At 43.9% G+C, this 21862-nt stretch overlaps 2 protein-coding genes across 2 annotated transcripts; both read right to left on the bottom strand.

Annotated features, from left to right (window-relative positions):
- Positions 1 to 13100: 13100 nt before the first annotated feature.
- Positions 13101 to 14078, bottom strand: LOC148873711 (transcription factor-like protein). Its single transcript, XM_088965969.1, has one exon. It carries the CDS (start codon positions 13999 to 14001, stop codon positions 13303 to 13305), a length of 699 nt encoding a protein of 232 aa, XP_088822095.1. The 5' UTR covers positions 14002 to 14078; the 3' UTR covers positions 13101 to 13302.
- Positions 14079 to 18546: 4468 nt separating this feature from the next.
- LOC148873710 (protein DOG1-like 4) lies at positions 18547 to 19950 on the bottom strand. The gene has a single exon (XM_088981373.1). It carries the CDS (start codon positions 19641 to 19643, stop codon positions 18741 to 18743), a length of 903 nt encoding a protein of 300 aa, XP_088837499.1. The 5' UTR covers positions 19644 to 19950; the 3' UTR covers positions 18547 to 18740.
- Positions 19951 to 21862: the final 1912 nt, after the last annotated feature.

Raw genomic sequence — 21862 nt, 5'->3', positions numbered from 1 at the left:
CTGATGGTGGAGGAGGAGCTGGTACGCGAGAGGGACGGGCTGAAGAGTGAGGTGAGCGCCTTCCAGGCAGGCAAGGAGACTTTAGAGCTCGAGGTGTAAGGCCTTAAGGAGGATAATGGGGTCCTTAAGCACGAGGTGGAGTTCCTCAAGGCTGATATTGAGGAGAAAATTGAGATCTTCAATCAGGCCATAGAGGAGACCAAGGTTAAGGCCGCCCTAGACTATGTCGGGTTGGACAAGTTTGACATCGTGTTGACGGAGGCCTATCGTAAGGGCGTCAAGCTTAGTAGGTGGTTGATAAGGCACACATACCCTAAGCTCGACACGAGCGCCATTACCACTTCACGAATCATGGATGAGATAGCCCGCCAGGCCATAGAGGACCTGGATTCTGAAGAGGAGAGCGACGACGAAGAGGTAGATGCCACCGACCTGGCAGAAGCTCCTGAGGAGGTCCCGAGTAAAGATGACGAGTCCCCCAAATAGTTTGTGTAGCCCTTGTACCTTGAGCCTGCGAGCTTAGTTTTAGTTTCTTTTCTTCTTTTTATTTACCGAGCTCGTTGTATGGAACTCTCAATCAATGAATTTCAGTTTTTTGCTAAGTACTGCGCACTTTATACTTTTGCTAGAGTGATTGCTTTATCCAAACTGTTAAGTGTCTGAAGTAGCGACATGGTAAGGCATATGCCCGAACTGTCTTCTAGTACTTGACTTGCTGGCTATCCCTAGCGGGTCCAACCCATTGTGTGCCGTGGTGGGATAAGTGTCGTAGGGTCCATACCTGAGCTCCTTGCATCCTTGGCATACTATGCACTGTAGTGCCAAGGCCCTTGGTTAGCTCGGCGTTTTAGCCCTTTGGCTGGGGGGGAGTCACTCCCTCCTAGAGTCTGCCCATGTGGAAGAGGTGACTGGGTCCTATAGTACCGAAGTCATTGTTAGCTCGGCATTTTGGCCCTTGAGCTTAGAGAGTGACTTGTAGTTTACTCAGTTCAGCGATCATGAGTAATATTGCCTTAAGTTGACAATGTTCCATGCCCGAGGTACTTATTTCCCTTCTAGGTTTTCGAGCTCGTATGTACCTTCCTCGAGCACCTGCTTTACTTGGTAGGGTCCCAATTAGGCCTGAGCTTACCAATGCCAGGCTCAGGCACCATAACTTTACGAAGAACCAAGTTTCTGACGCTGAAGTTCCTACTTTTGATCTTGGTGTTATAGTACCGAGCTACTCTTTACTTGTAGGTCACAGTCCTAATATATGTGAGGTCCCGTACCTCTTCAAGTAGGTCGAGGTTGGTACGTAGCTCGTCTTCATTTGCCTTGTCATTATATACTTCTAGTCATAGCATGGGGACCTCGATCTTGGTTGGGATGACTGTTTTAGTGCCGTAAGTGAGATTGAAGGGAATCTCACCTGTTGCGGTCTTTATTGTGGTCCGATAAGCCCATAATACACTGGGTAGCTCGTCTGCCCATAGTCCTTTAGCTCAGTCTAGGCGTGCCTTTAGCCCGTGGAGGATAGCTCTGTTCGTGACTTTCGCTTGACCGTTTGCTTGAGGGTGTGCCACCGAGGTGAAGTTCTGTTAAATTCCCATGTCTTGACACCAGTTCTGGAATTTGATGTCCTCGAATTACTTACCATTGTCAGAGATCAATACCCGAGGTAGTATGAAACAGTACACTATGATCTTCCAGAAGAAGTTCAGCGCATTCAGAGCTGTGATTGTTGTGAGGGGTTCAGCCTCAACCCACTTAGTGAAATAATCGACTGCTACCACTAGGAATCTTCTTTGCCTTGTTGCCGGTGGGAATGGCCCAAGTATGTTGATCCCCCATTGTGCGAATGACTACGAGATAGTAAGGTACTTTAGGTCGGCAGTAGGCTGGTGGTGGATGTTGGCGTGCTTTTGACACTTGCCGCATCTTTTGACGAGCTCGGTTACGTCTGCCTTCATCATTGGCCAGTAGTACCCCTGTCGTAGTGCTTTTTGGGCAAGGGCCCTACCCCCCAAGTGTCCGCCGCACAAGCCCTCATGAGAATCGCGGAGGACGAGCTCAGCCTCAGAGGGTCGCTAGCAGCGTAGATAGGGGAGCGTGTAGGATCTTCGGTACAACTGCTCATCTATCATGATATATTTGGTTGTTTGACACTTTACCCTTCTAGCGGGATTATGATCTGCAGGGAGGGTTCCGTGTAGCAGGAAGATCGCGAGCGAATCGATCCAGTTCAGCTCTGCTTGAACGACAGGAGTGACCTCCTCTGCCCCTTGAGAATGCTAGGCCGAGGTAAGTTCTCTATATACACGGTTCTCATGGTGTTATCACTAGTGCTGGCTAACCGGGATAGGGCATCCACCTCAGCGTTCTTTGATGTCAAGATCCGCTGGATGAAGTGTGATTGGAAGTTGAGCAGGACCCCTCTTACTTTGGCTAAGTAAGCTATCATGGTTGGCTCGTGAGCTTCGTACTCACCTGTGACCTGGTTGACCACGAGTTGAGAATCACTGCATATGACAATGTGCTTGTCTTTCATCTCGTTTGCTAGATTCAGCCCGGCTAGTAATATCTCGTACTCTGCTTCGTTGTTGGATGCCGCGAACTCAAAGTATAGGGCATACTCTAGTTTCACACCGCTCGGCCCGTACAGAACGATCCCAGCTCCACTGCCCTGCTAGTTGACGAGCCATCTACCTGAAGGATCCATGGCTCCTCATCCCAGTTCGCGCTTGGTCTGACTAGGAGAGATGTCAAGCTGGTTGCTACTTCATGGTGCTCGAGCTCAACCGGCTTGGGAACCTCGGGCTCGCCTGACCTAGGGGCCTCGTGTTCAACCGACCTGGGGACTTCGAAGCTGAAGGTGCATTCTGCGACAAAATCTGCCAAGGCTTGGGCCTTGATAGTAGTTCGTGGCTTGTACTGGAACTCGTACTCGCTGAGCTCGATGGCCCACTTCGTTAACCTTCCGTAGACCTCGGGCTTGAGCAGGACTTTCCTTAGAGGTTTGTTGGTAAGGGCAACGATGGTGTGAGCTTGGAATTACGGACGGAGCTTCCGAGCTGCAATGACTAGTGCATAGGCTAGCTTTTCTATCTCTGGGTACCTCGACTCTGCTCCCTGCAACACTTTACTAACATAGTAGACGGGTCATTGGACCCGATCTACTTCTCTTAATAGTACCAAGCTAACCAGCTCGCCACTTGCCGAGAGGTACAACTCTAAAACATCACCCTCTTCGGGTCGGGTTAAGACGGGGATGCTAGCGAGGTACTTTTTTAGCTCGTCAAACACAAGCTGACACTCTTCAGTCCATTCGAAGCCTTTGCTTTTTATTGCCTTGAAAGAAAGGCAGGCAATGGTATGCCGACTTGGACATGAAACGACTCAGAGTGGCTAAATGGCTGTTCAACTTCTGAACCTCTTTCAATTTCTGGGGAGGTCTCATTTCTAGGATAGCCTTAATTTTGTCTGGGTTAGCCTCAATGTCGCGCTGGTTAATGATGCACCCTAGGAATTTACCCGAGGTGACACCGAAGACACACCTATTCAGGTTCAATTTCATGTTAAACTTACGCAGAGTTCCAAAAACTGAAGGCAAATCTTGTATTAAATCATGTGAAAATTGGGTTTTGACGACCATGTCATCTACATAACATTCTATTTTCCTACCAATCAGTGGCTCAAATAATTTATTTACAAGTCTCTGAAAGGTTACCCTAGCATTTTTCAACCCAAAGGATATTACCTTGTAACAGTACAGGCCGAGCTCGATTATGAAGGCAGTCTTTTATTCGTCAGCTGGATCCATCCTAATCTGGTTGTAGCCCAAATAGGCATCTAAGAAGCTCAGCAACTCATGCCCTGAGGTCGCGCCCACCAGACTGTCGGTTCTGGTGAGTGGGAAGCTGTCCTCTGGGCAAGCTTGGTTCAGGTCGGTGTAGTCAATGCACATGCGCCATTTTCCATTAGCCTTTTTTGCCATAACGGGGTTGGCCACCCAGTTCGGGTAATGGACTTCCCTAATAAAGTTGGCTGCGAGGAGCTTCCCGACCTCCTCATCGACTGCCCTCCATTGCTCTAGGGCTAAGTTGTGTTTCTTCTATCTTACGGGCCTAACTACAGGATCAGTATTCAGCTTGTGAGTCGTAATGCTAGGATTTATGTCGGCATTTTTGCCGCGGACCATGCAAAAACATCTAAAATTTTAAGTAAAAAAGTTACCAATTGGGATCGTAGAGGCTCCTCAATAGAAGCGTCGATCTGAAGTGTTCGAGTTGGGTCCTCTGTCGATGCTGGGATGGAGACGGTCTCTTTTGTGGGTGTAGATCGTTCCTCGCATTGCTCCATAGGTCGTTCCAACTCGAGGTCGCTGGCCACCTTAGCTTAGCCAACTCGATGTAGCACTTGCGAGACTCAAACTAGTCGCCCCGCGCTATCTCGATTCCGAAGTCTATGGGGAACTTCATTGCCAGATAGTAAGTGGAGACCATAGCACGTAAGGCATGGGTGACCAGCCAACCTACTATGGCGTTGTACGGGGAGGGGTTTGTGACTACTAAGAAGTCGTGGTTGAGCCTCACTATGCTAGGCCAAGTGCCGACTTCCATAGGTACTGTAATCATTCCCAGGGGCTTGACTTCCTCTCCGCTGAAGCCTACCAGGGAAGTATTTGCGGGCTTCATGTCACTTTCTTGGAGCTGGTCGAGTGCTTCCTTGAAAATGATATCCACCGAGCTGCCCGAGTCAACGAGGACACGACTGACTTCAAAGTCATTAATCTCTATCTCTATGATGAGCACATCATCATGGGGGTAGTGGATCCCCCGCACGTCGTCCTCTGTGAAGAAGATTGGGTCTACCATGCACGAGCTGCTGCCGAAGTGCAGCCCGCGACAATTGAACCTCCAACGATCATGTGGATAGTCCCCCGAACTGGTCTCTCTTCCGGGGGCTGCCTCTGCGGTTGCTCTGCCTGCCTGATGGGTTCGAGAGCATCTCTACTCTGCTCCCCCTACCAACCTACTTTATTATTATTATTACTCTGTACAAAATTCCTTAGGTATCTGCGATGGATGAGCTCCTCTATCTCGTTGTGGAGATTTTTACAGTTTTTGGTACTATGACCGTGGTCTTTATGGAAATTACAATACAAATTTTCATTCCTTGCATTAGGGTCTTCCTCCAATCGAGGCGCCACTTCACATACGGGGCGTCCCTGATGGCCATAAGGATCTCGGCCCGCTTCGCGTTTAGGGGCGTGTAGTCCACCCTTTTTGCTGTCGGAGCTTGGAAAGGCTGTCCTGGCCTTGCCCCCTGAGCTTGGCCCTTCTTCGTCTTACTATCGCCCTGGGTTGGGGGCTCTGTCTCCCTTTTTCTTTTCTCAAGGGCATGTTCACCATTTTGATTGATCTCCTCCTCCGTCCTATAAATTGATCCGCGAGCTTGAGGAACTCGGTCACAGTCTTGGGCTGATTAACAACCACATGCCACTTGAATTCATTATGGGTGATGCCTCGCTTGGCCGCAGTGAGCCGAATAGTAGGGTCTAGGTCGGGTATTTGCAAACAAATGTCGTTGAATCGCTTGATATAGCTTCGGATGGACTCCCCTTCCTTCTGGACTATGTCAAGGAGGCTCTCTTGAGTTCTTGGGCATCTCTTGCTAGTGACAAAGTTAGAAACAAAGACTTGCACGAACTGCGTCCAACTCCTTATCGATCCAGGCGCAAGGTTTCGGTACCATCTACGGGCTACCCCTTTGAAGGTGGTGGAGAAAGCCACACACATACAGGATTCACTAGCCCTTGCCAGGTGCATCTAGGACTGGAAGGTGTCCACATGGTCGTTCGGGTCAAAGGATCCGTTATACTTATCCAGTGGGAGAAGCTTGAAACCTTTCGGCATAGGAATGGCAAGAAGTTCTGGCGACAGAGGAGAAGGAACTGAAAGAAGTAGAGTAACTTTTACTTCACCTGAGCTTTCCTCTTCCTTACCCTGGAACTTGGGCAGATCGTGAGTGGGAGCTCGGCGAGCTCGGCGGTGCCTCTGTTGCTTCCTTGCTGGCTCGACGTTGGTGCTGCTGGCTTCGGTATGACCATGCTCGATGGGCCCAGGGAGGGGGTCGGACTGCTATTGGTAGCTGCGAACTGAGGGGCCTTGCCTCAAGTCTGCGGCTAGCACCTCAAACTGGTTCTCAGCAAGTGGGAGCTAGAACTGCAAATGCTAAGGCGACGCGGGCCTAACTAGCTTGCTTAGAGGCCCCCGACTTGACTGCAGGTTGCGAGGCAGGGGTAGCTGATCTTTCTTTCCTTCCGTGAGATGATGCCGAGGTCTCTCTTTCGTTCCGACGGCGGGGCTTGGCCTGCTGCATGGCCGGATGCCTAGGAGGGAGTGGCTGCTGGGTCTGAGGCAGTGGAGGAAACTGCTGTTGATAATGATATTGTGAGACTTGGTGCAACACTTGCTGCTGATAAAGTTGAAGTTGTTGGAACTATTGCATTTGAGCTTGCATAGCTCGCATGCATTGCATCAGGTCCTCAAGCTGGCTTTGGCTGGCCATTGGAGGGGTGATGAAGGGTTTAGCGAAGGTTGTTCTGATTGTAGGGGGAAGTGGAACATTCACGGGTATGATTGTCTGAGGCACATTCGGACTGGGGACTCCGTCCACAGAGAGGGGGACGATGAACTGTCCAATGCAGACAGTGGGAATCAGGGGTTGTTCCTTAGAGGCATTTCAGTTTGCACCTCGTCCGACATTGCTGGAAGAAGCCATGGATGCTGAGTTTTGAGAGTAGCAGTGGTTGGAGGAAGGCTTTTTGCAATGTTTCCCACAGACGGCACCAAATGATGTTGCACGATCCGGGAACTCCTAGCTAGCGGAAACCTGGCTCCTAGCTGGTGGCGGACGGTACCTGAGGCGAAGAGGAAGGTGAAGAATTCCCGGGGAGCTCGCCCAACAGGAACACTTCGATGCTTAAGTTAGAACTCTGAGAAAACTAAAGAATACAAACAAGGTGCTGAGAGTGCAATGGCACAAGTTCAATACCTCTTCTCTTCGAGGGTCGGGGTCTTTTTATATTGAAGATCTCTTAAATCAGGTGTAACCGCCTCTGCCACAGCCGTTATTGCCAGAGCTGAGGTGGCAGATGCAAGCAGCCATTGCAGGGTACGGACCTGTCAAGTGTGCCACGTTTTGCAGAAATGGTAGGCACGACGCCGCCTGACGAGGAACGTGGGTGCAGCCTCCAGATTCGGCAGGAATGGCTTGTTAGGCGAATCTTCCCTGTAGGTTGCCAAACTACTTTGCACCGAGCTATCTCGGGCTGAACTACCCTACACCGAGGTGCTGGGGGTGCGTCGAGGTGCTTATGCTTGAGGCGGGCCTTAGGCAAGTATGGACGGGAGGGTTAATGGTGCTGATCCAAAGTGCTTCCACTTCGGGATACTTAACCGCAGATCGGGGTGTTCCCTTCTCAAGGAGAGTTTGGGGCTCACTGGGAGGAGCTCGGGTCTTAGGAAGAGTTCGGGACTCCTCACTTGGAAGGAGCTCAGGCTGCTCCTCCCTTAGAGAGAATTCGAGGTGAGCTGGATGTTACTTCCTGGCGAGTGGCTACGTCCGCCAAGTTGTATTGCTGGGCTCCGACGAGTTTACCGAGTTATGGCCAGGTTGCCACGCTGACCTGTCACTTATGCCAGGTTGTACCCATGTGTCCCCATGCTACGAGGTTGGGCCAAATCACCCTCCATCAATACTCACTTTTAAATCAATCAATGTATAACTCCGTTGGTGTAAAAATACATTCACACCACTTTCAAACGAACAGCCTCAACACCTTGTAAACGATAACATGCATGGCACATGCAGCATGGTGCATACACGTGGACCTCCTCTCTCTCCCCCTTCACCCTGTAGACTCCCACTTCAATTTATATTGTAATTACCTCTCCTAATGTACTTCTCTCTCTTGTAATTAATCCTTATCCCTGTAGATTATCTCAATAAAGGATAAACTTATCCTAGTGATAAGCTCTACCCCAATTAGGACTATATCCAACCTATCCTAACTAGGATAGGACTTATCCACTCTTATACTCTATAAATATCAGTAATGATAGACAAACAAGGTAATTTGACCCATAAGTAGTTCTCTGTTTCCTTTTTCTCTCCTTTTCAAGTAGTTTTTCTTTTTTCTTCTTCAGGTTTTTTGTCATGTCTTCCAGTATGTCTACCAATTTGATCAATCAAATAAACTTCGGAGCATCGAGGAATCACATTCCTCAGTTGATTCCGGTTTGGTTGGATGGTTCCAACTATATTGTATGGCATTTTCAGGTCCTTCTGAGCCATGAGCTCCTTGGATATGTAGATGGGACAACCCCTTGTCCATCTCGCTCGATGAAGAACCCTAAACACAATGGGTTAAGCAGGATCGTTATATTTTTAGCTGGCTGTTATCCTCTTTGACAGAAATAGCACTAGCGCAGGTCGTGGGAAGCAAAACCAACAAGGATGTTTGGAAAACCCTTGAGAGCCTTTATTCTCCTTGAGGAACAACTAGTGTCATTAGTCTCAAAAATGAACTCGGAGCACTGTGAAAGAATGATCTCTCCATGACTGTCTATTTGCAAAAGCTCAAGGTACTTGGTGACAAGCTAGCCGCAATTGGAGACCCTCTAGCAAATTCGCAGCTAATTCAGCATGCTCTCAATGGCCTCGGTCCAGACTATGATGCTTTCTCTACAGCTATCACCCGAACAGATGGACTATCATTTTCTAGCTTACAAGGCATGCTTCTCACTCATGAAAATCGTTTGCTTCATTTAGTAACTGTACATGCTACCTTTCCTTTTGCGAATCTTGCCTTTAAAGGAAAAGATTCCAAGAAATATAATAAAGTTGATATACCTCAAATGGGTAATGGATCCACCAAGCCATCGAAATACAACAATAATCCCTACCAGATTTGTAGAGGACAAAATCATTTTGCTAGGTATTGTTAGAAACTCCTTGCACATATTGACAATCTGAAGAACCCTAAACGACCACAATCCCTGGCATTTACGACTGCTTCCGACAACAACAAGCAAGAGTACAAATATTTGGTTTCCTGATTTTGGAGCAACACATCACCTCATTTCGGATCTCAATAAACTGCAAATCCATTCTGTTTATGATGGATATGATCAAGAAATTATTTCTTCTCAGCATTTACCGATAATTTCTAGTACTGCATTTAATTTTTGTTCAGCTTGCTCAATGGCCAAAAGTCATGTACTTCCTTCTTCCAGAAACCATACTATTAGTAAATCTCTTTTAGAATTAATTCATTATGACTTATGGGGACCCTCTCCAATGACATCTGCTTTTGGCTATCACTACTATATTCTTTTTGTTGATGATTTCAGTCGGTATAGTTGGATTTTTCCACTCACATGCAAATCTGAGGCTTTTAACGTGTTCTTGAAATTCAAAGCTAATGTTGAATTACTACTTGATTATAAAATTAAATATTTTCAAAGTGATGGTGGCTCTGAATTTAAGACCTTTGAAAATTATTTTAATCATGTGGGTATCTCTCGCCGTATATCCTATCCATATACACAGGCATAGAATGGTCGAGCTGAACGCAAACATCCCCATATTGTTGAGACTGGTATTGCTCTAATGACTCGTGTTGGAGTCCCTCCTAAATATTGGTTAGAAGCCTTCTCCACTGCTGCCTATCTCATTAATCAGCTTCCTACTTTGGTTCTTGGATCGTGCTTTCCGTTTGAGAAATTATTCGGTGGTCCTTCGGGCTACCTCAAACTCCATGCCTTTGGCTGTGAATGCTTTCCACATGTTCGACCATATAATAAGTACAAATTACAACCTCACTCTCTTTCATGTGTATTTCTTGGGTATTCTAATTTTCATAAAGGATATGTTTGTTTGCATCACTCTACGGGACGGATCTTCATCTCTTACAATGTTATTTTTAAGGGGGATTATTTTATGTTTCTCCATACCATGGATACTGCATCACCACCATCATTGACTCCACCTCCTCCAGTTGGGGCTCCTCCCCTTGTTGCTGATTCAGACACTGCATCGCTAGGTGAAGTTTCATCCTCTCCATTGTCTCCTCAGGATGTTGCACCCCCACCTTCCACTTCCACTACTGAATTTGTTGCTTCCATTTTACCACCTTCTTCTTCCTTGCATCCAACAACCACTCGGTCTCGACATGGTATATTCAAGCCCAATCTGAGGTATGCCTTACTTGCTAGTCCTCTTCCTAAATCAGAACCAACTTGTTATTCTCAAGCTCACAAGGATCCTCGATGGGTTCCTGCAATGATTGATGAGTATAGGGCCTTCAAAATAAAACTTGGACTCTTGTCCCAGCCCCACCTAATAAGAATATTATTGACAACTAATGGGTTTTTAAAATCATGCACAAGCCTGATGGTTCAATTGAGTGTTTCAAAGCGCGACTTGTTTCCAAAGGTTTCTCTCAAGAAGCTTGCCTTGACTATGATGAGACACTCAATCCTGTTATCAAACCAGCCACCGTTCACATAGTACCTCTTGTTGTTTCCTTTAATTGGGATGTTCGCCAATTGGATGTTAGCAATGCCTTTCTACATGGCCACATTTCAAAAGAAATATATATGAAGTAACCAGTTAGGTTTGTTGATCCTAGATTTCCAACACATGTTTGTCGTCTCCATCGATCTCTCTATGATTTGAAATAGACACCTTGAGCTTGGTTTACTAGGTTGTGTGAATTTCTTCTCTCTCTTGGATTTCTAGAATCTCGTGCTGATTCCTCCCTTTTTATCTCCCGTTTTCGATCTGACATCATTTTAATTCTTATTTATGTGGATGACATCATCATTACAAAATCCTCTTGCTCTACTACTAACACCCTCATTCAACATCTTGCTTCTCAGTTTTCTATTCACGATTTGGGCTCTGCACATTATTTTCTAGGTGTTGAACTTCACCGATCATCGAATGGTTTTCATCTCTCTTAGCATAAGTATATTGATGACCTTCTGCATCGAGGACAACTTCATGATGCCAAACCTCTTTCCACTCTTATGTCTGCCTCCACTCGTCTCACCAAATTGGAGGGTGAACCCCTTACTGATCCAACTTTCTTCTGCAGTATTGTTGGTGCTCTCTAGTATGTAACCATTACTCACCCAAAAATTGCTTTTTCTGTAAATAAGTTATGTTAGTTCATGCAATATCCTACTACGATCCACTAGGCTACTGTAAAGAGGATTTTTTGATATCTAAAAGGCACCGATGGTTATTGTGTGTTTCTTGGTCCTAACCTAATTTCTTGGAGCTCTAAAAAGCAACCTACAGTGGCTCGATCCAGCACTGGATCAGAATATCACAACTTAGCCTCTACGACTACTAAGGTTTTGTGACTTCATATGCTCCTCCAAGAACTAAGTATCTCCCTCTCTGCAACTCCTTTAATATGGTGAGACATGGGGGCTAAATTTCTTGCTAACAATCATGCACATATTCACTTCATTCGGGAGAAAATTGCAACTAAACATCTTGATGTACAGTTTATTCCCTCGACGGATCAAATAGTAGATGTTCTCACCAAACCTCTGGTTCTTCCATAGTTTGAAACCCTTCATCACAAGCTCACCATGTCTCTCCCGACTGTGCTTAAGGGGGTGTAAACGATAACGTGCATGGCACATGGCACATACACATGGACCTCCTCTCTCTCCTCCTTCACCTCTCCTACTGTACTTCTCTCTTATAGATAATCCTTATCTATGTAAATTATGTAACCTATCCGAAGTAGGATAGGACTTACCCAGTCTTGTATAGTAATGTAATGAAAGACAAACAAGGTAATTCGACCATTATTCTCATACACCTTATTAGAGAAAAAAGAACACTCTCAGGCTCAGAATCATGAGAGTGGGCCGGGCCACTAGAATCAGGAACATATTCTAACGCTAAGAATCCGTTTGATTTGCAGAATCGAAATGTGAATTGAACATCGAATTGGTTCAGATAGGAATGGGAATAAGAATTGAAATGGAATTTCATTCATGAAGGGCAGGGATTTCGATTCCATGTTAGAATTGAAATAGTTGATTTCGATTCCAGGCTCCTATTCCCACAAACCAAACGATCACTCTCTAACCCTCCTCTAACTCCAAAAAAAAAAAAAAAATGATTATTTTTTCTTTAAAAAATCTGTAAAAGACCCAAACATGCCCACCTCATTTCTCTCTGTATCTCATTTTATTGTTTAACTTGGCTCGGCATAGAAATAGATATGGATTGTAAGCAGATCAAGTTGGATTGTAAAATAAAATTAAACTAGAAAGATTTGCTAATCCTATAAATATAATCTCCAAGTGAGTGAGAGCTCAATTCTTTATCTTCAAAAGCTTGATCTCAGATAGAGAATCGTTCTCCTACATGATATCCCAAGTATAGCTTGGTTTCAACTTTCATGCCAACAGATATCTGAAATGACCCTGATTTGAACCAAAGTTACGAACAAGCTGAAACCGGTTTTCTGATGGGTTTTGTGGACTCGACCGGTTCAATCAATTTTCGGCCGATCCGGTCTGCCAATACTGCCCCACCGGCCAGCAACAACTAGGGTCTAGGGGTCCAATATCTACTATCTAGTAGGGCATCATTCACCAATCACTATATATATGATACAAGGTGGAGGCCACGGCCACCAGTATGCTAAGAAAGAAATATTCCAATTTGACGACCTGCAAACTTTCGGAGGCACCCAGACCCTCCACCTCTATACTGCATTCGTTCATGGACACGTGGTGCCTTCCACACACGTGTCTCCCTGCATGCCAGATTGAAATACAAATTTCATTCTCTGGGGGGAGGTGACGAGTGACGAAACAGTTTCTTTAGAGGAGAGAGAGAGAGAGCACCTGGTTGCGTGAGGCAACGCATGCATTATGACTACTGTTTCGTCAGGTGGAATCATGCAGCCTGGGCCCCCCCTATTTGGTTCATCCTCTACTTCTTAGGTTTTTGTGCATGCGTTTCGCTACGCCGCGTCGACGTACTACTTTCTAAATCATAGTTCACAGGTACACAGCGAATGAATGAACGGCTTTGATGGAATGAAATATGAAAAAGGCGGGACCCCCTATCACTGATGGATAGAGAGAGACATACAGATACAGAGAAATGGTGAACGAATGGAATTCTGATCTCCTACACCTAGATGAATGAAGAGTTGAAGACCATAACATGCAGATTAAAGAGTGCAAGTGATGATATGATGTCGGAATCAGATCCCGATCACATGCTCTCTCGCTTACGGTCCTTCTCTAGCCCCCACCCACGAATGCCAAGCTGTACCTCGGCTGTGGCGATCAAGAACTCGACGGCCTGCTGTGGGGTCAAGATCTCCACAACTCTCCGGAGCGTTTTCAGCCGTAGATCGTCCGCCTTCTCCAGCACCTCCACCAACCGTTCGATATTCGCCTCCATATTGGCGGACGGGGAGACGAGGTCGCACGAGTTGTTCTGCCACTGGGACAGCTCCTCGGTTATCTCGTTCTCCTCCCTCACCGTCTGGCATTGCAACTCGCTGACTCGTGTGAGTTGACGTGGTGTCAGATCCCCAAGGTCGCCGGTACGGTGGCCACGGAGGAGATCAACGATTTGGGCCTCGAATCTGACGCTGGACTCGGTGTAGATGATGTGGAACACGGTGGTAGGCCGCCACCCGGCTATCCAGTGCAAGGAGCTCTCCAGTGAGGTAGTCCAGGGGGCGCTGAACATGGCGAGAACGTCGTGCTTGGCGGCGTGGGACTTGATTCGGTAGTAGTCCTCGTAGTGAGTCATGACCCGGTCGGTGAGTTGGCTGAGGTATCGGTGGTCTTCAGGGCTGGTGGGTTTTGGAGCGGCGGAGAGTTGACTGAGGAGGAGGTGGAGATGCTGAAGCCATGTATTGTGGAAGCGCTCGAAAAATGTTTTGGCTGGTATTGGGTTCATGATCTGAGCCGAGCCTGAGAGTCTGAGACTAAGAGGAGGAGAGAGAGACTACAGAGAGCACAGAGCAGAGGAGCAGAGTGTGAGTTTGGGATTTTATACAGGAGGTTTTGGCAACCGTTACACAGGTAGCTGGCGCGTGCAGTCTACGTGGATAAACACGATTTGTTCTTTGGGGAAGGGAGACTGCACTACTGGTCTAGCAAAAGTGAAAAACTAAACAAAACGATTTTTTTCAGTAATAAACGAAACGAAATTAATTATCAATAATTGAAATATTTAATCAAGCGTGTTTTTCAACTTGAATGTTTTTTTTTTCTGATTATAAAAAGTAAGAAATGTGTTTTTAATATAAAGTAATTATTTACCAATTCGATTTAGATAAAAATATTAAATACATTATCTTAACCCCCGTTTGAGAGTATCTATTAAATAAATAAGTGCTTATATAATAAGTATATCAATAAGTGCTATTCAGTGTTTGATGTAAAAGTTCTTTCGAGATGGGTCAGAAAATGTAATAAACACTTTTAAAGAAATTAACTATGTGTTTGATTATGTTTATGTTTTTTTATTTAATGTTTGTTTTTATTTGTTTGTAAAATTGACAAAAATAGTAATTATAATCGTTTTAAAAATGCCTAATTATTTGTGAAAGTTTTAAAAAATAATTTTTTCAAACGGTAGGTGTGTATAAAAATCAAAGTCCAATGCCCATATGACAATGTTTATTGGCGTCCATAACTAAACACCTACGAAGTCAAATTTTTGAGTTTTTAAAATCGACTTATTGTAGCATGATCAAATCCCACTGCCACCAAGGTTGGGATTTTAAGGGGAAGGGGATGGGGTGGGGCGGTGGGCTACCTTCAGTTGTGTAGCCCCATGAAGCTTAAAAAACTGAAATAAGTATTCTCAAGAGCTGCTTATTAGTACAATTCCATTTAAAATAATTAATAATTATTTATTCAAATAAATGCTTAAAAATAATGGAAAAGTATAAACATGATCAATGCAGATTTCTGATTTTCATTGCAAAGCTATAAACATTCAAAATTTCAACAACCCACACTCTATACATCAACACGGGCTTGTCAATTGACATCAATTCTAACCTGGCACCTACCCCAACAGTACTTTGGGCCAACAAATTCTGACCCTGTGTTGAACGGTCATTCTCCCTAAAAATAATCACTCCCAAGTTGGGGATTAATGTTCTATTTCTATGAATCATATAAATGCACATAACAGTAAATTTGGGTTTAAAGCAAGAATGAAAATAAAATGAGAATTCATTAATGTTCAATTATTTTTCTGAAAAGAAAACGATTTATTCCTAAGCTATTAAAAGTAAAAAAAATTATAGTTATTCTTGTAAGCCTGTTTAAAATGAAAAAGGGTACTGATAAAATTCTTCCGAAAAATACCCCTCTGGTAGAATTCTTCCGAAAAAGGTATGAAAATGTCTAAAATACTGATAAAATTACTATTAAAACTGTTTTTTACGAAAAAATAATAAAAACTTTATAAACAATAAAAACAAAGAGAATGACTTATTGATATGAAAGATAAATTTGAAATATAAATAAGTTTGGAGTAATAATTCATATGAATAGAAAATTTATAAACAATCATTTTTGTCAAAAATAAGGTATTGAAAAAATAATAAAAACTTTATAAACAATAAAAACAAAGAGAATGACTTATTGATATGAAAGATAAATTTGAAATATAAATAAGTTTGGAGTAATAATTCATATGAATAGAAAATTTATAAACAATTATTTTTGTCAAAAATAAGGTATTTTAGACAGTTTCATGCCTTTTAAAAGATTTTATTAGAGAGGAGGTGATACCCAATGAAAAAGAGCAACTATGATAGGTAATTTATTTTTTTCCTTCCAAGGTTAACATTAACCCCTTGCTCGTGTTGTACTTCTACCAAAAGAAGACTTATTTTTGAGTGGTTGAGTAATATAGAGAGAAGTCTTGTCTCTTGTGTAAGTATGACACACTAAATCAGGGTGCCAGGTCAGAAAAGACATGATTGTCTTAATCTTCAATATAAACTTCGTGTTCTATGTCATGAAGCAATAGAATCCTTTTTGCATCTATTTATTGATTGTAAATATACTCAAACTATTTTCTTTGCAGTACCAAAGTAACTTACATCTTAATAATATATTTGAAGGCTCTTGGGTGTCTTTGTATAAATAACCGTTATGCTTTGATTAAATACTGATGAGGGTAGAATTGATCTTCTACTAAAATCATGACACATGGATATCAAAATAGTTAAATGACACCCTGGTATCATCTAGGAGATGATTTGTCTTAGCCAAAATGATGGAGTCCCAGGGTGACCTATCTGCCTCTATCACTGACTTGGTGACCTACCTCCGCTTCCTAATTGGCAACCTGCATCGGCTGCTGACCTAGCAACCTGCATCCGTTGTTGACCTAGCTACCTACCTTTGCCGCCCACCTCGCAACTTGCCTCTATTGCCGACTGGCAACATGCCTTTACCGCCGATTTGGCGACCTGGTGACCTCGTCTACACTCGGGCACCCTAACGTGCACGGCTAGCAGCACCTCACCTAGGGCCAACTTGTGGTACCTCGTTAGTACTGGTTGAAGTAACCTCAACATGAGGAATGACCTCCCTCGAGGGCTTGCTGACCTAATTGAGGTCCAGGTGGCAACCTGCGAGACGTGCTCACTGAACAACTCTGCATGCATCCCGTCACTCCCAAGTTTCTCGGATGTCATCTCTCACACCGGATGTTTCGAAGGAAATTGAGTAAGGCGCAAAGATTGGCCTATGTGCACAACTATCTCTAAGGACTTCGGATCAATTAGGCACATTTTTCCGGAGATCTCGGACGTGATGCGTGAATCCCACGCCAAACAATACCTATATAAGGGTCTTACCTCCAACCTCGGAAGGTAGATGCACAATTTAACTCTCACAACTCTCTATCTAGCTTTTAGCTCTCTTAAAAAATCTCCAACTCGCTGAGTTAAGCATCAGAATGCCCACCCCTAGTAAAACAACCTGGGCACTCTAACATTGTTTCCCTACAAGTTGCCCCAACAAGCTATACAGCTTGTCCCCATTCAGTTATGCATTAGAGCCACATTCCAGTTAAGAACCATTCAGTTAGGCATTCGAGTCACCTTCCAGATAGGAATCATTTAGCTAGGCATCTGAGCTACATTCCAGATAGAGATTGTTAAGCTAAGCATTCGAGCCACATTTCAGATAGGAATTGTTCAACTAGGCATCCAAGCCACCTTCCACTTTCATATAGGAATTATTCTAATCACCTGACAACCAAGAACTACCAAAACACGAATCATCACATACAATCAATTATTTTTGCAAATTTTAGGATGAATTACTATTGCTTATTATTATATTTAATATTCCCAAAATGAGTCCAATATTTCTCATGGTTTTGATATGCATTCCACTACTCAATAGTTTTTGCTTCCTATCAACCAATCTATTGATTTAATCTTTATAAGGAAAATTAATTTAGGTCTGACTCTTTATTCAGTTTTGATATGATAATTACCTCTATTGATTAAGCTGAATTTTTGCTATTATGCGGGCCTTAACAGAGATCCAGAACTGGTTTTTATAAACAGATAGTTCGAGCCTTAAGGCAAGTGATCGAAGACCAGAAACTTAGTTATTGACCTTTCAAATGTGAAGTTTTATTTTGTAATTTTTTGTTATGTATGACTATCCTGTTGGGACTGCAAGGGTAAATGACTTGGTAAATATTTCATCTCTCTAATATATTAACTTTATCTTTCAAAAAAAAAAAACGTCAGAAAACATAATTATTATGGTAAAAACGTAAGCAAATATTGGAAAACCAATATTTTATTATTTTTAAATCAAAAAGCTATTTTTTTTTAGAAAGCTACGTTTAGATTTTCAAAATGGGAAACATTTGCAGCATTTTGATGCATCGGTATCCACAAGTTAAACAAAGAGAACTCCATTTGTGAATCTGTAGTTGGTTGTTCTCTGATTTCAAAATTTAAAACCAACCACGTTGGCGAACTTCAAAATTTGTCTGACATGGGTTCTCACCAGGCTTGCATGTAACATGGGCTGGGCCTGGCCCAAAAGTCAGTGTGATTATTATCAAAATTTTCAATTAATTCATAAAATTGGATTTTGGTAAAAATTTAATTGATGAACCTTGTAGATGAAAAGGAAAGCCCACATTAAATAACTGTCTTACAGTTTGAAAAATATGGCTTCCCCAAAAGGTTTTTAAGTGGCTTTTCCAAAGCAGATTAACCAAAGCTTTAGCCTCCCAAACGGGCCCTAAATGAGCAATGATTTCGGGTTCCCTCTGTTGGAACATTTTTTAATACATTTAGGCATAGAAGATCCTAGTTAGATTTGCCTGCATGAGTGATGCAGTGAACTCAGAGAGAGAGAGAGAGAGAGAGAGAGAGGGGGAGAGAGATTGGTTTCTCCATTTGTAAAGAGTAAAGACAGGGCCCAAGGCAAGTGAAGTGCAATATTTTAAACCTATGAAACTTCCAATTTTTCTAGACTGGATTATATTAACTCTGTGGATCCGCATTATCATGAAAACATTCTGAACAACTTGTCTGTAACACTAAAAGCGAGCCATTGAGTCCATAGTCTCCATTGTTGGAGACATGGAGCTCTCATGTGACCATGCATTAAAATTTAAAACGAGTAGTCCAGCTGCTAGTTTGAATTATCATGGCCAAGGCCAAGCTCTCTTTTCTCTCCCCACCTTCTCATCTGAATCTTCAGCATCAACGTTGCCGCCATGAAATCTACACACTGCAAGGGTGTGAGCACATCCAGCACTCCTTTCAATGCTTTCAGGCGAAGGCAATCGGCGGTCTTCATCACTCGTTCCAATCCTTCCAACACCGTCTTCAAAGCCGCATCCACGAACCCGTCCAACTCGCCCACCACCTCCCCATTTCTGACTCGGGTTGCGAAGCGAGCCAACTCAACCATGCGCCTGTCCGCCAACCCCACTTGCTGCCTCTCCATTTCCATTTCCACTTTCTGCTCCTCCCACCTGATCCTCGTCCGAAGCTCCACCATCCTTTTCAACTGCTCCTCCGACATGTGCTCTAGGCTCGGCCCGGGGACATGTGTGTGTCGCAGCGAGTGTACGAGGCGGAAGGCCACCGAGGGTCGCCAATCCGTCATCCAGATGTAAGCATTCTCTAGAGGGGTCAGCCATGGGGGACAGAAGAAGCCCAGAATGTCTTCATGAGCCGCTGCCCACTTAGCAGTGTAGTATTCCTTGTAGTGGGTCACGGCTTTAATGACCAGGGCTCGATGTTTTGCCTCGTGAGACTGGTCTCTTGGGACAGACAACAACTCTTGAAGGTTTGTTTCAAGTTGGTGGAGCCATTTCTCATAGAACTCTGAGAACCTCCCCTGAACTTGGCTATTCATGACTTGTGTACTTTGTATGTAGTGTGACTGTGTGAGTGTATGTGTATGTGGGGAGGGAGAGAGAAAAGAGGAAGAGAGAGAGAGAGAGAGAGAGAGAGGAAAAGAGAATTTTAGTGAACCCAAAATTGAGATTGAAACATTGAATGGAGGTATATTTATAAGGGTGGTCATTTGTTGAGGCAGTTAAAAGGTTAAGAGATAATAGAACAGGTGGAGGGTAGAATCTACGCCACGGCTGCATGAGGTAGTGAGTTTGGGATGTGCGTGGCTTTTGCATGGCTTACGCGCATCACTCCCTCCCTCGCGCGTTTGAAAGGGTGACTGACGACGCTTTAGCTAATAGCTAGCGAGGAGGAGAGAGAGAGATAAAGAGAGAGAGAGAGAGTCTGACTCACAACCTGTGCATTTCTTCTCTCTCCCCTAGACGGACGCTAGACCCTACTCTCTCTTACTCCTCTGATCCTCTCCTCCTCCTCCTCCTCCTCCTCGACTTTCGACTCCATGGAATGGAAGGGGAAGAGAGTGGAGGGTGGTGGCTTCACACTTCACTGCAGCGGCCACTAGGCCGCTTACTGCTGTGACTCTGCGACGGGCATGGACGGCGTGAAAGAATCTCTCAACACGTGCCGTACATGCAGGAGATGGGCATGCAACCAACATCTGTGATGGGTCTCAAGACTCTCAACTCTCAACCGGGTTCAATTAAGGCCCAAGTGGATCCCACCGGTGGGTTAGTATTCGGATCCAATGGCTAGGGTTTAAATGAATCTCCCATGTCCCGTGGTGGGACCAATTCCAGTGAAGGGAGTATATGTGCTTTCCCAATTCCCACAATCCCACCCGGGGGATTGCTGCTGCAGCTGAATGCTGCTGACTGTTGAGTGCTGACCGATTCCAACTACTTGTAACTGAACAACTCCAGGCCCCAGCCAGTTCTCTTCTCCAAGGCTGAGAGGTGGATCTGCCATGAGCCCACGTGTCTAAGACCATCTCTCTCTACTCTCTACATGTTTTGTTTCGCCGTTCACGTGAACGCATAATAGTTAGGTTAGGTGAACAGGGCGGGGATGGCGTGGCTGGTGGAGCCCACTTTTTGTGAGTTTTCCCTCCAAAATCAATCAATTCAACACTGGACGGTTCGGATGATATCACTCGCTTGACTAGTTATATTGTGCTTAGATTGTTCAAAATATTGGGTGGGACTGGCTTGTGTTGTGTGTTACGAAGGTATGATGTGATGTGATCAATCCACACCTTCTGTAGTGGCTCTGTAGTCTATTCACATCAGCCCTTTACCCTGTATTGACACTTTGTATACAATTTGAAAAATGGCAAGGGAAGGGATTTGAGTTCGCCAATTACTGATGAGGGGAACTTGTGGAGCCTATTTCAGCTTTTGTACCATGTTCTCTATGTTGTGTTCCAAGATAATGGGCCTATTTTAAAATTTAGGCAGTGTTTGGTTGTAGTGTAATTTTTGTATTAATATAAATGCACAAGTGTAAATGTAAAAAAAGGCAAATCATTATTTAATTTTGTTTTGGATTTTATTCTATTCTTCTTCATTTTTTAATTTCATTTTTATTGTAATTAAATAAAATAAGCTAAAATTTGAAACAAAAATAAGTCAGAATTTACACTCAAATCATTTACATTGCCATGGTTTTGCATGGAGAACCTGTTTCCATTGAGGATTAAGGATGAAAGGTAATTTTATCTCTAATGGGAATCGAGGTCGAGGATGAGGAATATGATCCATGCTCCAAATCAACTCCATTTCCATTTCTAGTGGGGTGTGTTCTTAAAGTATTGGAACTTGAAATGTAATGAGAAAATCTATAATGCTGAAGAGGTATGATATCCCCATTTGTAAGAGTATGCATGATCTCGCTGTTAGGGAGATCTGGGATAATCTTGTTGCCACCAGGGTTGGGGGGGGGGGGGGGGGTTCAGGGATGGAGGATGGGCTACTCCCATTTTGTAGCCTATCAAAACCCATGTGAATTTTGATGAATACCATATAATCAGTTACCATTTGTATATTACTGATTGATTGATTTCAAATCCTTTTGATATGATCATGTCTTTCTGGTGTCATAATCGAACCCTATGTACTGAATCAATTTTGAAGGTAATGAAGTGTGTTGCGTTTTAGAACACAAAAAATAACCATTTTTAAAATGTTATGATATTTTGTGTTCTCAGAACCATGAATTGTTGGTTCTAGAACATACCATGCTCCAAAAGAAAGCATGTCCAATGTAGTGCATTCTTCTGAAACTAATTAGAACACAAACTCACCATAGTAGTAAGTATGCCCTAAGGTTATGTTTGGTTTGAAGGAAAAAGTAGGGAAAGGAAAGGAAAGGAAGGGAAACCTTTATTAATCT

The sequence above is a fragment of the Nelumbo lutea genome, chromosome 1 (genome assembly GCF_056320005.1).
Source record: "Nelumbo lutea isolate HS-2025 chromosome 1, American lotus-T2T, whole genome shotgun sequence".
Classification (NCBI taxonomy): domain Eukaryota; kingdom Viridiplantae; phylum Streptophyta; class Magnoliopsida; order Proteales; family Nelumbonaceae; genus Nelumbo; species Nelumbo lutea.
The sequence above is the reverse complement of the archived record's forward strand: the minus strand, read 5'-3'. Positions and strand labels throughout refer to the sequence as shown.

What these genes read in the sequence shown, in the direction of transcription:
- LOC148873711 (XM_088965969.1), bottom strand. Translation starts at nt 14,001, where the DNA reads ATGAACCCAATACCAGCCAAAACATTTTTCGAGCGCTTCCACAATACA.
- LOC148873710 (XM_088981373.1), bottom strand. Translation starts at nt 19,643, where the DNA reads ATGACCACCCTTATAAATATACCTCCATTCAATGTTTCAATCTCAATT.